We start from the raw sequence: 21,408 nt of genomic DNA on the forward strand, positions 1-21,408 counted from the left end.
GAATGTTAACCAGATATTAGATATAAACACTAATATCTAATTATTACACTTAAAGTTATTATTAATTATCATACTAAGGTCAGATACTAAGCTATATACACTCTGGGCTACAATTAAATCATAACACTACTTTGAAATTTAATTTCACACTGTTTGATACTAAGTTATCACACTGAAGTCTAAATAAAATTATCCCACTATCAAATGATCACACTTATGTCTGATTTCAAGTTAACACAAGGAGGTTTGATATTAAATCACCCCACTGAAGTCTTAAAATTAAATTAGTACACCAAGGTCTGATTTTAAGTAACACACTGAGTTCTGTTTTTAAGTTACACACCGAGTTTGATTTAATTAACACATTGAGATTGATTTAAGTAACACACTGAGTTTGATTTAAGTTACACAAGGAGGTCTGATATTGAATCATCACACTGAAGTCTAACACTAAATTAGTACACCAAGGACTGATTTTAAGTTACACACTGAGGTCTGATTTTAAGTTATACACTGAGGTCTGATTTTAAGTTACACACTGAGGTCTAATTTCAAGTTATACACTGAGGTCTAGCATTTAATTATCACACTGGGCTAATATAAAGTTACACACAAAAGGTCTGATTTTAAGTTACACACTGAAGTCTAATATTAAGTTACCACACAAAAGGTCTGATATTAAATTTTCACACTGAGGTCTGATTTTAAGTAACAAACGGAGGTCTGATATTAAATTTTTTTCACACTCAACCATCCTACCAGTCCTCCTCCTCTGCGCTGTAAGATGTTCCTTCCTTAAGGTGTAAAATAGGCTCATCTCTTGCCAGGAAGCCTTGTCCAGGCAAATTTAATATTTCAGCCTGGCCGTTTCTAATATATAACAAGTTAATCAGTATTGTATTTACAATGCTTTATATTTCTGAAGACTATCTGCAGAATTTAGAAAAATTCCCTTGTTCAACAACAGTTAGATAATAAATATAATCCTAGATTCACAATTTTCTTCAACTTCAGCTTACATTTTCATTTTTAAGTTTCACAATACTGACTCTATAGATTTATGTTGTAAATGATATACTAGTTATCCTTCTTTCAATTCAATTCTCTATGGTATAACCATCCCAGTAAGCTTTATTCCTTTAAAATAGATGTTGGAGGATAAGAATGGTTTTTCACTTCAGCCTCCCCCCCTTTTTTTTCGCAACCAATGTATTTTCTTAGAGAATTTGCTTACATCAAATGGACAATAAAAATTAATAACCCACATCTCATGTCCCAAAAATATCATTCCCCTTCCTACCCTCCCATATTTCAATGGAATATAGCCCTAACATTTTCCCTAAATACCCCCCTATAATGGAATAGCCCCAAAAATTTTCCTAACCTACCTCCTATATATTTGAATGGAATATGCCTTACATTTTTTTAACCTACCTCCTATATATTTGAATGGAATATGCCTTACATTTTTTTAACCTAACCTATATATTTGAATGGAATAGGCCTAACATTTTTCCTAATCTACCCTCCTATATATTTGAATGGAATATGCCTTACATTTTTTTAACCTACCTCCTATATATTTGAATGGAATAGGCCTAACATTTTTCCTAATCTACCCTCCTATATATTTGAATGGAATATGCCTAACATTTTTTTAACCTACCCTCCTATATATTTGAATGGAATAGGCCTAACATTTTTCCTAACCTACCCTCCTATATCTTAATGGAAAGGCCTAACATTTTTTACTTACTTGACACTGCGTCTACTTCTATTGCTGGACCTACTAGATCTGTCTGATAACTGTCCTTGTGTTTTGATTCTATGAAATATACAAAAAAAATACAGCAATTTAAAGCACGAATTTAATGAAGTAATTTTCTGTCCGTCTTTCAGCAGATAAATGTACCAGCAGACTTTGTAGAACCTTCAGGGTCAAGTTTTTTGGGTGTGGTCAGAAGCCAGACAATAAGATGACTACAAATAACAATCACTAATTTGCAACCGAACGTGGTTTTACCCTTGTTTGTAACCAATTAGGTTATTCAGAAATACTTATATATATTTTCATCTTAACATAAGTAAAATAATCATGTGTAAAATACAGGTTTCTACTGTAATTGTATCTAAACTATGTTTAGCTGCTTTGGATATCTTATTCACATACTACACAAAAACCTATATCAGGTACCCAGAATAGCATGCCCTGCATTATGCTGTATATCAATACTCTAACACAAATCCTGTATCAAACTCCTATTTGAATTACCTCTAGATTGATCAAATTCAAATTTGTAATAAAGCTATACATGGTAAAATTTGTATGATATGCTGTACCATCCCTTGATCAATATCAGCCCTCGGGCCTCAGGTTGATACAGCTTGTCATACAAGTTTTGCCAAGTATTGTTCTATTTATACCATTCAGTTGGATATCTAGTTTGTAGATAAGAATTGGATGGGCGGGGTTGACAATTGTAAGTTACAAGTACATGCCCATCTTTAACCATTGCTCCCAAACTCAACAGAATAAATTCAGTTGCATTTTCAGGAAATATGAAAAAAAGTGGGTCCACAAGTTATACTCCAGAGAAAGATTATATGTTGGAGAATTCTTTTGATTTAAATTAAAATCTCTGAGAAAGCTCCCCAGTTTATATACCATGTGAATACCAATGAAAGAAGTTGAGCTCAGCTCACTAATGATATCTTTGCTATATTATAGTATTCGGTAAACAGGAAGTTCACGAGAGATGGAGGAAAAACAAGTAAAACTGTGAGCTACTGCTCACTGATGATACCCCCGCCGAAATACTTCAGTAAACAGGAAGTTGTTGAGTGATGAATCTGAAAACACATCACACGGTATAGCTGACTTATATAAACCCTGAAACCAAATTTCAGAAATCCTTGTCCAGTAGTTGTTGAGAAAAATGAGACGAAAATTTTCAACTTGGCTATCATGTGTAAAATAACACAAGTGTTCGGTAAACAGGAAGTTGTTGAGTGATGCATCTGAAAACGCATCACACCGTATAACTTACTTATATAAACCCTGAAACCAAATTTCAGAAATCCTTATCAAGTAGTTCCTGAGAAAAATGCAACAAAAATATTCATGGGCCAGACGGACTGACAGAAGGACAGACAGAGGTAAAACAGTATATCCCCCCCTTTTTTAAAGCGGGGATATAAAAACATCACACAATAAAGCATGCTCACTTGAAGACAGATTTAAATTACAGAAAAAAATGAAAACAACACGTTATAAATTTCATGCGTCCGAAGCGCTTTTCTGGATTTACCTTCATCAGGAACGCTCAAAGACGAATATTTGAAAGTCAAGGATGAAGAAAGTCTTGATTTGTTTTTCTTGAGAAAAGGGGGACAAAAATTTCATACACAGCGATTATGTGAAAGAATACATTACTATAAGGTAAACAGGAAGATGATGAGCCATGAATCTAAAACATGGATCACATGGTATAGCATGCTCACATGCATCTTGATACCAAATTCCAGAAAATCGGACTTAAATTTTACGAGACAAATGGGACCCAGGTTATACGAGATGGATAGACAGAAACGGAAACCAACATAAACCAGTATACCTCCCCCCTTTTTCCTTTGGAGCAGGGGTACAATAAATACAGGTACATGTATATAATCCAAATGTTTATTCTTAAAAAAGCTTTTGAGTATTAAGAAATAATAATTGACCGATTGAACATTTTGAAGGTGTCTAACATCCAATAGCGAGTACTACATGTATATTTTTGACAACAACATATTACATGCATTAATGAAATATGAATAAGAAATATTATATTCATTTCATAACAAATAATAAATTATGATTAATTTAGTCCTTCGGTCTACAAGAAGAATTCAAATACAATCAGGAAACAAAAACAACAAATAGAAAAAAAAATTTGCTCAACGATTAAAAAAGATATCATATTAATTAATTAAATCTAACAGTCAAAAACAAAACAATTAGAATTTTTAAACTTACAATATAGATCGTTGACTTCGTGTAGACATAATTAATAATTGTACAATTATAAACTCACCTTCACTGATCAATTAAAACAAAAGAATCATTTCTCACCTGGGTGGATTGGCGTAGTATATACATTCGCTTGAAGATTCCAAATAACGTAATATTTTCTCAATTCGAATTTCCATTTTTCTTAACTGAATTTAACTTCACACTTTTATTTCTTGAAAAGTATAATTTTCCTGCTCATTTGTCCATTTTTTAAATTAAGACATTTCACCAATATATCATCCAAAAAGGCAAAAAAATGTCCACAAATTTCCTTTAATAACAAATACATCTTTATACCCTTTGTTTAAGGTTTTTAACATATGTTCTAGTACTATGTATTGAATTAAATAGCCCAGATTTTATCAAGAATATTACAGATTTTGAGATAATTAAGGTGTTTATTTAAATACTTGTTCACAATTCTTTTAAACACACTCAACACTTGTAAATGTCCAAAATACAATACATAAAAGAGCTGATCAAAGTTTACAAAGATACAAAGATTCAAGTGTATTTATAAGTCCTTTTCCATATTTTTATAAAGAAACCTATTTAAACTCTGGTACTTTTGCACATATTATAAAGATTAAGACTTTGGCATGCAAGTGATGGTCAGGAAGTGCGCCAAAAACATCATTTAAAAAAGTTTGAGGATTTACTGATGTATGACTGCTTATTGTTCAGTAGAAAAAAAATTTAGGAAATGAAACATCATTAATGAGTAACATATGACAAGTTTGGAGGACATTTGACATTTTCCTACTAAACAAAAAAACTTTTGATGAATTACTACTAAAAATCTGTGCTTACCCTTCCAGAGCATCTCAGTTCTCAAAATGTTTTTGTCTTTTTTCTCTTTTAGTCATGGTGTGGAGCATTATTCTTCAAATTATGATGTTAATCCCCTCCACCCCCTCCTCCCTTATAACATCCATTTATGTTATGATCAATAATAGTATAACCTGCTAAGCTAAACAACTTTACATCAAAACAGAGATAGAAATTTTAATTTTTTATTTCAACCCCCCTGCAGGAAAAAATGTAACTTTAAAATTTTCTAAGCTGTTCCTGTGTTTAGACCCTTTCTGGTTTTATAGCTCCCAGTGGTGGATTTTTTTATATATAAATTTGTGTTTTCAAAAATTTTCATTACCCATGCCCACCCACACCCTTTTATTATCATCATATTCAAGAATCTCCTTTTCAAAACTTGTAGTTTCTATGTAAAATTTCATTTTCTACATTCATTTTCTCCATAAATTTAATGGTCGATTAATAAGATATCAAATATCTTTATTACTTAACTGGTTGATTTTTACCTATTAGTTCATATGTTACAAATCATCCGGAACTGTTAAAACAAACAGTGGTATAAAATTTCTTTCCTTTATGTATAAAACATATTTTCTTAACACTTTTGAAATCAGATATGTCATTAAGCATGCTTAGCTTTATATATAAATGTTGTATTTGTAAGTACTGTTTTCAAATATTTGTAATACAATAGGATGTATTGTATTTAACGAGTAATTTATACTGCTTTTAAGTAGAAAGCTAATATTGTATTCAAATTTCATATTATTCACAAGAGAAAAAAAATACAATTGTTTCATTAAACCATTCTTTATGTACTGTGTGAAAGTAATTTTCTATGTGACAAATTCACAACACAGGAACAAATCAAAGCACGAAAGCGCTGTAAAGGCAGTTAATTACAGGTTGTGTGTATTTGAAGTCCAGTTATATCATTATCTTGCATAGAACAGTGTACTTATCAGAGGTGGCTTTCAGTATTTAAGATTTAGAGTTCTCTAATGATATTGAATAAGTTTTATGAATGTCATATTCTGAGCACTATATGAAGGCGATTGTTCTCACTTGTTTATGAACTAGTGCATTATGTCCAGTTTGTACCTTTTTTATCTATGTTTATAGTCAAATTAGTTATCAAAGGTACCAGGATTATAATTTAATACGCCAGACGTGTGTTTCGTCTACATAAGACTCATCAGTGACGTTCAGATCAAAATAGTAACAAAGCCAAACAAGTACAAAGTTGAAGAGCATTGAGGACCCAAAATTCCAAAAAGTTGTGCCAAATACGGCTAAGGTAATCTATTCCTTGGATAAGAAAATCCTTAGTTTATTCATTGGCAATCATAACACATCTCCTTATTTATATAATGATCTATATTCAACGACCTCAGGTACAAAAAAAATGTATGTAACTAAACTATGATGGGAAACCTTTGACTTCTTTCTTTATATAAACTTTTGATTTGGTACCATAGAACTATGTAGAGTAAATGTACATTGCAACATGTCAACTCTTTCAACTCCAAGCAAAATTATATTTCCGAGCATAAAGTAATTTATGAATGAAATAAAATGCTCCGCTGGGGCGCAGCTTGATACGACCGCAGAGGTCGAACCCTGAACAGTTGGGGCAAGTATGAACACAACATTCAAGCTTGATTCAGCACTGAATTTGGATTGTAATTAAATATTTGACACAGCATAGGTTTCTGACACAGAATGAAAGTGGTCTAAGATACTTAAAAAAATTTAATTTACCTATTCAAACCATATCATTATTATTTGCTTTTATATATAAATCAGAAATAACCAATTTAAAATGGAAAATTTTAAAGAAAAAAAAGGAAAAAGAATCCCCCCCCCCAAATTTTTTGAACCCCCTTATGATTCATCACCCCAAAACTCAATCCCAGCCTTCCCTTTGTGGTATGGTACCTTGCAGTACAATTCCAGAGAGATCCATACACTTGAACACATGTTATTGTCTGGAAACTAGAAAAATGCTTGTTTTTTTGCCCCTTTTTGGTCCCAAATTCCTAAACGTTTAGGGCAATTACCCCCAAACTCAAACCCAGCTTTCCCTTTGAGATATGGAATCTTGTAGTACAATTTCATAAAGATCCATACACTTACACACAAGTTATTGCCATGAAACTAGAAAAATGCTTGTTTTTTGCCCCTTTTTGGCCCCTAATTCCTAAAATTTGGAGGCAATTACCCCCAAAATCAATCCCAGCATTCCCTTTGTGATATGGAACCATGTGATACAATGTCAGAGAGATCCATAGACTTACACACAAGTTAGTGTCATGAAACTAGAAAAATGCTTGTTTTTTGCCCCTTTTTGGCCCCTAATTCCTAAAATTTGGAGGCAATTACCCCCAAAATCAATCCCAGCATTCCCTTTGTGGTATGGTACCTTGCAGTACAATTTCAGAGAGATCCATACACTTGAACACAAGTTATTGTGTGGAAACTAGAAAAATGCTTATTTTTGGCCCCTTATTCCTAAACTTTTTGGGCAATTACCCCCAAACTCAATTCCAGCTTTCCCTTTGTGATATGGAACCTTGTAGTACAATTTCATAAAGATCCATACACTTACACACAAGTTATTGCCATGAAACTTAGAAAAATGCTTGTTTTTTGCCCCTTTTTGGCCCCTAATTCCTAAAATTTGGAGGCAATTACCCCCAAATTCAATCCCAGCATTCCTTTTGTGATATGGAACCTTGTGATACAATGTCAGAGAGATCCATAGACTTGCACACAAGTTATTGTCATGAAACTAGAAAAATGCTTGTTTTTTGCCCCTTTTTGGCCCCTAATTCCTAAAATTTGGAGGCCATTACCCCCAAAAATCAATCCCAGCATTCCCTTTGTGATATGGAACCTTGTGGTACAATGTCAGAGAGATCCATACACTTACACACAAGTTATGTCTGGAAGTTACAAAAATGCTTATTTTTGGCCCCTTTTTGGCCCCTAATTCCTTAACTGTTGGTACCATAACCCCCAAAATCAATCCCCACTTTCCTTTTGTGGTATTGAACCTTATTTTAAAATTTCATTGAGATCCATTCACTTTAACTAAAGTTAGAGTGCGAAAACTAATGTGTCTTCGGACGACAATGCCGCCAACGTCATACCAATATACGACCACAAAAATTTTTTTGCGGTCGTATAAAAAGGAGTTCTTAATTAAGAAATAAACTGATTCGCTGAGCGCAGCTGGATACACCCGCAGAGGTACTACCCTGAACAGCTGGGGCAAAAATGGACACAATATTCAAGCTTGATACAGGTCTGAATTTGGATTGTAATTAAATATTTGACATATTATAGTTTCTGAATAAATGTAGTCAATGAACTTGAAATCGGTTATATGAATTGAATTTATATTCAATTAAAGATTTCTTGCTGTTGTGCAATACACTGTGCTGTTGTGCAATACTTAATAAATCTGTTGCCAGACTATAAACAAATAAAGTTCAATTTCTTCTCAATGTCATATTTGAAATTTATGAAAATCAATAGGGAGATTACATCAATAGCTATAAATAATTCACCAAAGTTTCATGTGAACTGCTTAAAGCATTTTTGAGTTGTTGTCCAAAAACTGGAAAATCCCCCCTTTTTTAATGAATAAAACCCCATAACTCAGAAATGTAAAATCTAATTTATTTATAAAATTCTAAAGGGAGCTTACGGATTGATAATTTAGTCTTAGATGCAAGATTTTTTTATCAGTTGTTAGTGGCTTTGAACTAGCTGTCAGTAACGGCGAGTACTCTCAGATTTGTACTTAGTGTCTTTATGTTGTTTGGATGAACAACTACCCGACCACGTCCACTTGTATTTGTATTTATCCATCTGATGAGTTTAGCCTCTTTCAACTGATTTTTATAGTTCTTTCTTATATTGTACTGTTACACCACTGTCCCAGGTTAGGGGGAGGGTTGGGATCCTGCTAACATGTTTAAGCCCGCCACATTCTGTATGTACATGTATGTGCATGTCCCAAGTCAGAAGCCTATAAAAGTGTAATTCAGTGGTTGTCGTTTGTTTATGTGTTGCATATTTGTTATATTTGTTCATTTTTTTACATAAAATAGGCCGTTAGTTTTCTTGTTTGAATTGTTTTACATTGTCATTTCTGGGCCTTTTATAGCTGACTGTGCGGTATGGGCTTTGCTCATTGTTGAAGGCCGTACTTGACCTATAGCTGTTAATTTCTGTGTCATTTGGTCTCTTGTGCATGTGTGGAGAGTTGTCTCATTGGCAATCATACCACATCTTCTTTTTTATATTTACATCAACAGATATAAAAAAAATCACCAAAGTCAAGGTGAGACAACAAAACTTAGTTGTAAGATCTCTGAAATTTTTTACAGGGTACGAGTTTTTCTCATTGTTGGAGATTGTACGGTGACAGTAACACCTGTAACTGCTTAAACCCATTTCTTATGCACTTTAGTTTGATAAACTCACTGAATATCATACCACATCTCCTTATTTTTGTATGCATTACAATTTACATGTGCATGTAATTGTAAATATATATATATCAGAACAAAATTCATTGCGTCACTTTTATTTATGCATCCTTTGGCACAATACAAGTTCTAAAATTACACAACATAAAACAACTAAATGTTATTTCAGATGAAAGTTTTGTTTCAGTTCCATTCATAGGATTTATAAGAATTTTGTATGTTTTGCCATGTCCAAATTACACAACATAAAACAACTAAATGTTATTTCAGATGAAAGTTTTGTTTCAGTTCCATTCATAGGATTTATTAGAATTTTGTATGTTTTGCCAAGTCCAATAATTCGCTCTATGTGACATAGAGACATAGTTGACTAAACCACCAGGTGTCGAACATTCAAGAATTTTCAGTGTTTCTGTTTTTATTTGATGAAAAGGTAGCCTGAGCTCTAGGAGCTTTAGGTTTTATCACGGGATATTCTGTGCTGTCAATAATAATCCAAGTCGTAGGAAACTTTAATTTGAAGTTGGATGGTGAAAAATACCTGACTAAACCACTAGATGGCCAAGTGTTAGCCTCACACCACTGTTTAGACATAAAAACAATCCATGTATACACAATATTCTTAACACTAGATTCAATTTAGAATCTAGACAGTTCAAAGTTGGTTGTATGATGTCTCAATTTCATCAAAGTCATAAAAAAACTGATTTTCAACTGACACCCTATCAATTTGAAAATATATGTATCTCAAACAATGTGCTGCTGGACCAAGTGTGGTCAAAACAAATAAAAATTTAGTATACAACTCTAAACCGGTATAAAAATGCATGGCTGTGTCACGTGTCTTCATTTCAAAATTCTCTGTTAAAAACATAGGCATTGATGGTGTTTGCGTAATTCCATCTGTGAAGCTCAACATTAGCTCGGCAGTTGGTGGTGGACAGCCATAAATCCTTTCTGCAGTATGAATGACTTCTTCAGGAAAACCAACTTTACAATCAAAACTTTCCTCTAGATTTCTACTACAATATTCATCAAGTTTAGTTCTTTTGTTTTCACAGGAAACTGCCCTGATTTTTCTTTTTGCGGACGATTCAGTCTCTTGCTTGGTCCAGGAAGATAGGCTGGGAATTGCAGTAGACTTAAGTCTCTGTATGGTGGGTTTGCGCCCTGAAAAAGGTTATAAAACATTAGTTTTTTTATAATTAAATGAACTTCCATTAGCAATGTATACTTTGTACTACCTGGCGAAATATTAACTAGATTTATTCATTACAATCTGGATAAAACTATGTTTGCCTGATTCAATGTATGTTATGTAAATCCAAAGGACAAACAATGAGAGACTTATGCAACAAACGTACATTGTTTGTACCTAATAACTATAATATAGATGAGAGCATGTCATTGTTTTGTTCCTGTTAACATTGTCATTGATATTTTTCAAGAAAGTCTATGAGGCATAGCTTATGCATTCCTGTCATTACTGCATTAGCATAATTACTGCTAAAATAATTCTCAGTATGATATACCTCTTGTAAGAAATCATTATAATTGTAGCAATCACCAAAAAATCTCAAACAGATCACATTGAATCGTAATCCAAAAAATTATGACGTCTTGAATTACCACCCCCTTTTATTCTAAAACGATAATTGCGGTTGTAAACAGACTTTGGTTTATTCGCATGGCGATTACATATATAACTATATATTTCACAAAGAAAATAGAGTTTTACCATGAATAGTTTCCTGCACGTAGTATTTTTCAGTAAAACGTGCCTTGCAAACAACAGCTGATTGAGATGGACTCCACGATATCATCGTGTTCTCGTCCAATCTGCGTATGGGCCATGGCGTTGATCCAACTTTTCCTTCTTTTTAAGTCATTTGGAAATGCATGTCCTCCTCTTAAATGACATCCAGGTACACAACAACAAGTACTTGGCATCGTTAATTAAAAATATAACTGAAATAGTTGCACAGTGCAGAAACCGGAAGAAGAGGAACAGGATCCGCTACCACGGCGCCACCTATTCAGGAACGATAATTTGCTACTTTATATAACTGCGAAAATAACGTTAGACGGGTTCACGTGCATAAACAAAAATGCGCTTTAAATTGTATAATATAATTCATGTTCAGTCGACCTTTAATTATTATATCAACGACTGAAATGATTTATAAACATCTAGATTGCAGATAACACTCGAAATTAACCCGAGCTCTTTCCACACGGAATTCAAATAATTCTAGTTTGTCAATCGGTTGACTGCTTATAATGCAAAATACTAATATATCAAAAGTTTTTAAAACTAACAAAACACAATGATCGTTTCTCTATTTCCCAATGTAAATGAAATGAAACAAAAAACATTTTATATCGCAATAAGAAGAGGAGAGAATTCAACATTTCCGGATCTACTTAGAGTCTAATGACCCCCCACGTAGATAAGTTGGATATCGCGGAAGGAAGGATTAACCCGGCAACTAGAAAGGCATTAAAGCACTGCCTTTAAAAAACTGACTCCTTTCAGCTGGTGGGGGGAGGGGGGATAAAAAAAAATTTGTTTGGTCATTTTTCTATTAAGCTGACTAGCTGTATTTATTTTTTTTTGGTGGGGGGAGGGGTACTAAAGATTAATTCATCAATGTATTTTTTTTATCTTTGAATGATTGTTTGAATTATTGTCTTTATTAAACATATACCCCATTCCTCCTTTTCCTCATAACCAAATTCAAAGCAACTTGGTAAACTTCCATTTCCTTTTGTTCATGCATTTCAATTTCCACACCACACATGTACTTACTTTTCAAGATCTTCTATCCTTAACTGTTCTACATCATTCTCGTCTAATTCCTGTATAGGAGTACCTATAAAGAGATGTGGCAATAAATGTAAATCTGTCAAATATCATTGATATTCTTTATATATATAACACTATAGCATCCTAACACAAAGTATTTTTTTCATTAAGGTTTCCAAGTTTCCTATTTTTTTTTTTTTTCATTAAGGTTTCCAAGTTTCCTATTTTTTTTTTTTTTCAAATAAGTTTTCAAGTTTCCTACCAGTATATTTTTTTTCAAACAAGGTTTCCAAGTTTTGAATTTTTTTTTCAAATGAGGTTACTTTTCTTTTCTTTATTTTAAAAAGGTTACTTTTGTTCTTTTCTTTTTCTAAACAAGGTAACTTCTTTTTAATATTTTTTTTTTTAAATCGTTGGCCTGAATCATTATTGACTGTTTTCTTAAAGCAAAATTTTATTTGAAATAGTGAATAAATTGAAATAAAACATAGCAAGCCAGAATAAGTAATAAAACATAAGAGGAATAGTTACTATAAACCACTTCAACACTAAACCACACATCAATCTAAGTGGGGATCTACTTTGTTCAATATCTATATATATCGTAGTGTGTGAATTGTCACGGTAATGTCACCATGAACTAAAAAGACCTATAGTATTGTTTGAATAATATGATATAATCTTATCAATCATAAACAAAAATATTATTATCTATTAAGTCAAGGCTATTCGACTTGAAGATATCTTCTTTTTAACAGTATTTAAATGTCATCAATTTTTGTTTTGTTTCTTTTTGTTTTTGTTGAGACAAACATGCATCTTCGTCAAAGACAACTAGTTATATTCAATTTTTCAATCAACAAAATTTGAAACAAAAGTATTTAAAATGTTTAATTAATTGTTGTAGAAGTATCCATGCCTCTGAGTTGCAGGGAGCACGGTAGGTCCCTGTGGTCAAGTTTATGTCTTTGTTTTTGTAGTCCCTCCCCTCCCCTTATTGTTTACTTTTAAATAGCTAAGTATGTCTAGTTCCCAATGAATAAAATACATACAACTAAAAAACAGCAGATGTTAAGAAGCATACAAGAGGGTCTGGATGGGGGTCCTTCATTTTTCTACTCTTTATATTTTTTTGTCAATTATTCTCTATTCTTCAATTTTTGGGCCTATTTTCTCTATTCTTTATTTTAGATGCCCATTTTTCTGTAGATTTGGCCCATTATTCTCTATTCTGTAAACCCCATCAAGACCCTCATACAAAAAAGCTGCAAGATAAGAACAAATAGATGGGTAATGTGTCCATTGGACATACGTACATGATGCCGGTGCTTGCATATAACCTTATAAAGGGACATAACTGATCATGAAGAACAGTAAAAGTGACGCTACCAAAAGTTGTACTTGATCTGAGTTTTGTGGTAACAAGCATTCTATATAAGTTTCATAACATTTGGTTAAGGAGAATGAAAACGACAGATTTAGCAATTTTTTCATCTATAAAGGGGCATAACTCAAGAATGGTAAAAGTGATGCCACCTAATTTCAAACTTGATCTGTGTTTTGTGGTACTAAGCATTGTAAATAAGTTTCATAACATTTGGTTGAGGCAAACTAAAGTTTGAAAACAGAAATGAAAAATTCAGCAATTTTTATGTTTATAAAGGGACATAACTCATGAACAGTAAAAGTGACACCACCCAATTTCGAACTTGATAAGTTTTTTTTGGTAATAAGCATTGTGTATAAGTTTAATAATATTTGGTTGTGGCGTTTTGGTAATAAGCATTGTGTATAAGTGTTATAATATTTGGTTGAGGAAAACTAAAGTTAGAGAATGGAAACCAATTTTGGGGACGTACAGGATGGACAAGGGTAACACTTAATGCCCCCTTCGCCTAGCGGCGTGGGCATAATAAAAAAAGTCAGGCTTGTAACTGGTACTTTTCTTTGGACTTCAATACTCTTGTTATCCTTGGAAGAAAGAGAAATTGAGACCAGTAACAAATTTTTTAAACAAAAGAACTTATACAAAATAGCAAACAATTATAAGACAATTTTGTGTCAAACTGATACACAAAACATAACAGCAGTTGCAAGAGGTTTTGTAGGTCATTAAAATAAACTGTATCATAAAGGGAATTGCATGTTGGAAATGTCAATATTCTGAACATAGGTAATTTGAAAATAAGGGCACATAATAAAGGTCACAAAAAGCACAAGCAGTAATCATGTATTCTGATTCCAACTAGTCATTTAGACAAGTACAGAAAAACCGTTTAGCAGCCCACACATAACTAATTAAATTTGTGTAATGTCTGACAAACCTTGGCAACAATACTGCAGAATTAGAACATTACAAAGCATACACAATATATCTAAATTACACATGCAAATACTAAACACCAAGCAACATGCAAGCAAGCACTAAGGATTATAATTCTAAGCATTATCTTGTAGTAAGCATGCATCAATCAACAAGTAGTACACATGTAAGTCGCACGCACATGCTTAGATTCTGTATACCCTCTCGAGCAACTTGATCAGAATCCAGACCATTTGTTTTTTTCTGACTTTCAGAACTGTCCATTCCTTTATCAAATGTCTGTGTAGTTGCATCTTCCATAATGACGTCTTCAGTCATATCCACATTTGAGTTTGGACGATTTAAAACAACTTTATCCTCAATTACAATATCATTGATGTTCTCCATACTCCTCTCTTGAAGAATTTTATCACCATTTCCAAAATTTCCATCATTATTTTCCCTCATCAAATCATTCAAGAGTAAATTTTTAGTATATTCCGGGTCATAGTCTTCTACTATTAAACTTTGACCTTCCTGATCCCTTTGTTTGTAATTTGTCATGGTTGAGTGAATGTCAGCTTCCTCATCACTGTGTGAGTAATCTGACTGGTATTCATCATATCCACTAAGGGTACCAGAAAGATCAGTCAAACCTCTTATTGCTGGAAGAAGTTACACTTTGCATAAACTAACCATGCAAACTACATTTGCTCTTAATCACCCATGACAAATTAAGTATCAACTAAAATTGTTTCATGCCCTAATTATGGTACTTCGAAATGGGTTCAATAAAGCAGAAATCAAAAATTTATTTGTTCCTTGGGTCTCAAATTGAGGAACACAATTATTATCTCTTTTAAAACCTCTATTGGACTTGATGCCAGTTTAGAAGAATTGACTGAACTTGATCATTTCTACTGTTTTAAACTGCAGAGGACCAAATATTTTTAGTAGTAATGAACTATGAATTGTATGATAATCACAAAATTTTGATGTTTTCTGTAGGGAAAGTATGAGGTAATAAAATCTCCTGATGTAAGGTCCAACCCCCTTATCAAATTTACTTGGATTAGTCTGTTACTTCAATTAAAAACAAAAATAAAAGAAGAATGTATCTGAGGACACAAATGCCCCCACTCAAGCTTCAAACAAACAACTAGAGGCTCTAAAGAGCCTGTGTCGCTCACTTGCATCTTCAACAATGGCCACTTTTTAGTAAAAATCATCATTAAAGGGGAATAACTCTATTAAGAGTTAACTGACAATTTCAGTCATGTTGGCATATTTGTAGATCTTATCCTGCTGATAATTTTTCCTGATTAAAGTTTCTATTTATCTATTATAGTTTTCAAGATAATAGGCAAAAAACATTTAAAATTATAATTAAAGGGCAATAACTCCAATAATGAGTCAGTTGCAGATTTTGGCCATTGTGGCTTATTCGTGGATCTTGTCTTGCTGAAATGCAAAAAAAAAGTAAAAATCGTCATTATAAAGCAATCACCCTGATAAGGAGTCGACTAAAGATTACGGCCATGTTGACTTCTTTGTAGCTCTTGTCTTGCGAATCATTTTTGCTTATCAAAGTTTCTATCTATCTATTATAATTTTCAAGACGAAAATTTTGAAAAATGGTAAAATTCATCATCTAAGGGCAATAACTCCTACAAGAAGTTGTCTGACAGTTATGACTGAAATAAACAAAAGGTACAGCTTAACATTCCCAACATTTTCTGCCCTTGTCAGATTTTGTCTTTTCATAGGGGTTTTCAAAATAATATGCAAAACTTGCATTTTACCCCTATGTTCTATTTTAAGCCATGTCGGCAATCTTGGTTGGTAGGAGGGGTCATCAGACACATTTTATCAACTAGATACAATAATGATGGTTGTGGCCAAGTTTGGTTAAATTTGGTTCAGCAGTTTCAGAGAAGATTTTTGTAAAAGTTAACGACAACGACAGACAACACCAGACACCAAGTGATGAGAAAAGCTCACTTAGTCCTTTGGGCCAGGTGAGCTAATCAAAGTGCTTGTAAGCACAGAAGGGTAAAGATTGCTTTAATCTATCAGTGGGCAGTCAAATTAAACATTGCATTGTATAAAGCATTGGTTGTAGTTGATTCAACTACAATTATGGACAAAAGAAGATAACTCCAATTTTAAAGATTACTTTAACAATGACATCATTTTTAGAACAGATATTAGATTCCTGCACCTTGCACAAGTTATGTAATTGTCTTGACCAGTATAACATCATAATTTGTAACTTGAATATCTGAGCATATATTTCATTGATAAATTTCTGGATAGGATGTATAGAATGTCAGTACCATAGGGTTTTGATTGCATTTCATGCTATCTTTACCCAAAAATGGAACGGACAGAAAGACAGACCGTCAAGGTTAACACTTAATGCGCCGTCGCCTACGGCAGAGGCATAAAAAAAGACCCAACTCTTAAAGTATTCATCAGATTTATATAAGAAGTAATATCCTATTATATTTTTGATTTACACTCTCATATAAAGAACAATTTTTCTTTCAGAAGTTGAGAAATAAAAGCCTTAACAGCAATCTATATTCAATTCAAATAACTATGGAAAGAAATTCAGTGGGCTGTTCCCGAAATAATTGTATTGGGGGGTAGAAAGGAACTTCTATAAAAATTTGATGGGTTGCAGTTGAGGAACTCCATACATATCAAAAACTTATAAAGTATCTTATTCTTATACTGTTCTTACAAAGCACTGTGTGAAATATATATGTGCAGTGTAAGTAACAATTTCATCACAAATCAGCATGTCTTTTCATGCTGTTGACCCTCATAAATAATGAAAACTATAAAAAAAATCTCAATAAATAGTATGATATGTAGCTGTAACCACCATGCCTAACATCACAACCTTAAGGTGTATCCATTATATCTGAAACCCCTTTTTTTTTTTGCAAAATCCAAAATACAAACTAAAATTACAATTATCATAAACATTCCAAAGGAGTGTTTATCATCTTGTCTAGATTTTTTTTAAAAGGCTTGATATTTAAATATAATGAAATAAACCAAGATTTTTATAAGAATTACTCTTTGGCCCAGAGCAATTTCAAGGATATATTGGAAACTGGTTTTGAAGATGGCAGCTGTGAATACACCAAGTCTTATGATTTCATAAATTTTTTGGAAATTCTGCATACACTCACATTTGAACTAATAATTTCAAAACCCATAATTTTATATAATCTACTGTAAAAAATATTCTGGCCATTCTATCATCTAGTAGTATAAAAATTAAAGAGATGTGGTATAGTTGCAATGAGACAACTATCCACCAGAGTTCAAATGACATGGATGTAAGCAATTATAGGCAATCATACAACCGTGAACATTGAGAAAAACCCATACTGTATAGTGGACTGTAAAAGGCCCTGAGAGGGAAAATGTGAAATAATTCAAACGAAAAAACTAATGGTACCATAGATGGTTGAACAGGGGAAAATAAATACTTCATATAAAATTAGAAAATAAACACAATTTCAACCGCTTAAATATTGAAAAACAAAATTAAATATTAGCATTTCCATATGGCCAATACTTACGTGATCCTTTACTAAGGAAAGACAACTCTCTCATCCTAGTGGAAGCTCGACTGGCAGATTCAGTAAGGTACAGAGACTCTGGTTTCCACTTACGCTGTCTACCATCCCATGCTTTGTCTATATCATCCAACTACCAAAATAAAAACTGATATATATATTTTCACTATCAACTTATAGTCATTGAAGATACCAATTCATTTCAGACATATACAAAATTAAATGTGGTGTAGACATCAATGAGAGAGTAGTAAACAAAAAAATGAAGCAAGAAAACAAATCTTACAGGTAATAACAACAACCTGCCATGAATACCAAAGTTCATAAAGGGGCACTAGCTACCAGATACATAAAACATTTAAATTCTGATTTTTTTGGTTCAATCATTAATGAAAGTAAAATAATGAAATAATAATTCGCTTTTAGCAGCCAGTATGGTTCAATTTTGTCAAAATAAGCTAAGAAACATCGATGATGAATTCCCATCCCTAGTTTTTCCATGCAGCTCAACTTTTTCCATGAAAAAATGATGGAAACTGATGGAAATTTCGTTTTTTCCATGAAAGAAAAATATTCCATCACTGATGGAAAACTTATATGTGTCACTTATTCCATCATTTTCCATGATAAGATGGAAAACTTTCCATGGAATTCCATGGAAAAAATACTTTTTGGATGGAAAATGGGATGGAAAGTAGACTAATAAAACTTTTTAGATGGAAAAGAGGATGGAAGGTGGACTTAGAATATTTTTGAGATGGAAAAGAGGATGGAATCTTGACTTAGAATATTTTTATCATGGAAAAAAGGATAGAATCTTGACTTAGAATATTTTTGAGATGGAAAGAGGGTTGAATGGTGACTTAAGCATGGAAAAAATGTACACACAAATTATTTCCATGCATTAATTCTTTATCATCAAATAGACATGTGAGCCAGTGAAAGAAATGTAATGTGCCATCTGTTTTTCATTAATCTTTGTGTAGTGGACAGGAATTGATATGAACATACAGTGTGAGGCCAAATGTAGGGTAGCACATGGATTAATACATTTTTGTGCAATTATTATTACTTAAAACATAAAGATGGTAAATGAACAATAAATGGATAATCTTTTATCTAAGGAATGACTGTAATATTTTTTCTGTTTATGAAGAAATAACATCAAAAATGTGGTGCACACTAAATGACCCGCGTAGCGGGTTATTTTAAAGTGTGCACCACATTTTTTATGTTATTTCGAATAGACAGAAAAAATATTACAGTCATTTCTTATAATTTAATTCTTAATTCCATTTTAAACCGGGGTAAATCATGAAAAAACGTTGATGACGTCAAGGTCACATGACAAAATTATGTCTATGAGCTGATAAACAAAACAACGTCAACCAATCGGAAGACGCGTTACATCCAAAATTAAATTATTACAATATATATAAAATATTTGAGATATAGGTAATTAACAGTATTCAATTTGGGCACTTTTCAAAGAAATCAGATAACTCCTTATACAACCCCCAACACATTAAGAATTTGAACTTGCAATGGATATGCAGGCAACAAGCAAAATGTAAAATTAACATTTGATGCAGATGAAATAGTTCCAAATAGTTCTTGACATTAAATTGTGCAGATTTATTTTCTGATGACTTGCATTAACTGTTGGATTTAGGAGCATATCTTTTGGTAAGTACACTGAATTGGATTCCACCATTTTGAATGTGTGCAAGCTCCTTTAGTTCAACATAATAACATAATGAAAAGACCTACTAGATAGTAGATTTACACTTATGATTATGATGATTGTGTAAGACTGTATAATGTATTATAATAACTAACTAGATATCATTGAGATGGGAGCCATCTCTGTGGGCCCCGCTGTGAATAATGTGTGGTAAAAAATTTGTATCTTTATCATTGGACATGGGGTTGTCAACTGAAACTAAAGTTTATGACCTTGACCTTTGACCTAGGAAGTTGTACATAAATTATGACACACCCTCTGGTGTTGGTTTATATACATGTCAACTATAAACTTTGAAATCATAACGGTTCTCAAGATATAGAGCGGACACGATCTTTACCATAGGACACGGAGTTGTCAACTAAAACCAAAGTTTTTGACCTTGACCTTTGACCTAGGAAGTTGTACATACATTATGACACACCCTCTGGTGTTGGTTAATAAACATGTCAAGTATAAACTTGGAAATCATAACGGTTCTCTAGATATATAGCGGACACAATTTGTTACAGACGGACGGACAGACGAACGGACAACAGACTGATCACCATAGGGCGTCCGCCATTCGGCGGTGCCCTAATAATCCACTAATGAAGTAATTTGGTTATAAAATTTAAGATCTGTGGAATGGTTGCCAATGAGACATAGATCCATAAAATTAAAACAGTGTATCTTTATAACAAACTACAGATCAAAACTAAGATCTAAAAACATGGACAATACCCATGATGACATTTATATACAATGATTATAAAACAAATATTTAAGACAAAGGCCGGAACAACCTCTAAACTTCATGCACCAGTTTCTTGGAACTGGTACATATAACACAGAAATGAGGTTAAATGTATTCTACAGTTAAACACCAGTTGTGAATCCAGGATTTTGAAGGGGAAAAAATATTTTGTTAGACATCACACATTCCAAATAAACATTTTCATTTGTGATTAAACCGATTTCTTTTGATTGCATGAGTTTCCCCCATAAAATAAGTATCAAATGAACATATCACCCTCTAAAGTTGATAAGGACATTATTTTAAGAATATTTTATTATTTATTACAGTAAAATTATATTTTTAGGTATCATGAGGAATAAATGAAACTCCAAAAAATAATTAATGCTGTTCTACGAGATGGATCTACTGAAGCCATGTTGACAAAAGTGACATTTATAACCTTAATTTCTTGTAAAAAGGCAGTGCAAACATATATACCAAAGTTTTTACTTGTTTATTTTATTTATCATAATACGTCAAATTAATCTGAATTAAAGGTTAAAATGATGGTTGAGTTTTATTGCTTTTACTGACCAGTGCAAGACTCAAAAGACCTTACCAAACTGAAACAATGCATTGCACCTAGTTTTTTTTTATGTTCATTATTACAGATAAGGTTAAACAGGGTATTTTGCCAAAAGGTTAATTTGAGCAATCCATTTTAAATGGAAATGTTGGAAATATTTCCATGGAATTTTATGGAAAAAGTAACATCATGTAATATATTTCCATGGAAAATATTATTATTTCCTTTTCTCTCTTTATTTTTTTCCATGGAATTCCATGGAAAACAGGTTCCAATACTCCATGGAATTC

The 21,408-nt window shown here is 32.6% G+C and overlaps 1 protein-coding gene and 1 long non-coding RNA gene across 2 annotated transcripts in view; both read right to left on the reverse strand.

Annotated features, from left to right (window-relative positions):
• The window catches only part of LOC127718345 (uncharacterized), a 162,175-nt gene that overhangs the window by 25,552 nt on the left and 115,215 nt on the right, over window positions 1–21,408 (reverse strand). The window contains exons 40-44 of the mRNA XM_052224342.1: window positions 18,074–18,203; window positions 14,696–15,139; window positions 12,176–12,239; window positions 1,757–1,825; window positions 760–870 (exon numbers count right to left, since the gene is read on the reverse strand). Coding sequence (XP_052080302.1) covers window positions 760–870; window positions 1,757–1,825; window positions 12,176–12,239; window positions 14,696–15,139; window positions 18,074–18,203 — 818 coding nt within the window. The remainder of the gene's footprint in view (window positions 1–759; window positions 871–1,756; window positions 1,826–12,175; window positions 12,240–14,695; window positions 15,140–18,073; window positions 18,204–21,408) is intronic.
• LOC127718347 (uncharacterized) lies at window positions 9,449–12,165 on the reverse strand. Its single transcript, XR_007989751.1, has 2 exons — window positions 11,105–12,165; window positions 9,449–10,536 (listed from the first exon to the last, which is right to left on the reverse strand). It is a non-coding gene; the product is annotated as an uncharacterized LOC127718347 (long non-coding RNA).

Source organism: Mytilus californianus, unplaced genomic scaffold (assembly GCF_021869535.1).
Source record: "Mytilus californianus isolate M0D057914Y unplaced genomic scaffold, xbMytCali1.0.p SCAF_10, whole genome shotgun sequence".
Classification (NCBI taxonomy): Eukaryota; Metazoa; Mollusca; class Bivalvia; order Mytilida; family Mytilidae; genus Mytilus; species Mytilus californianus.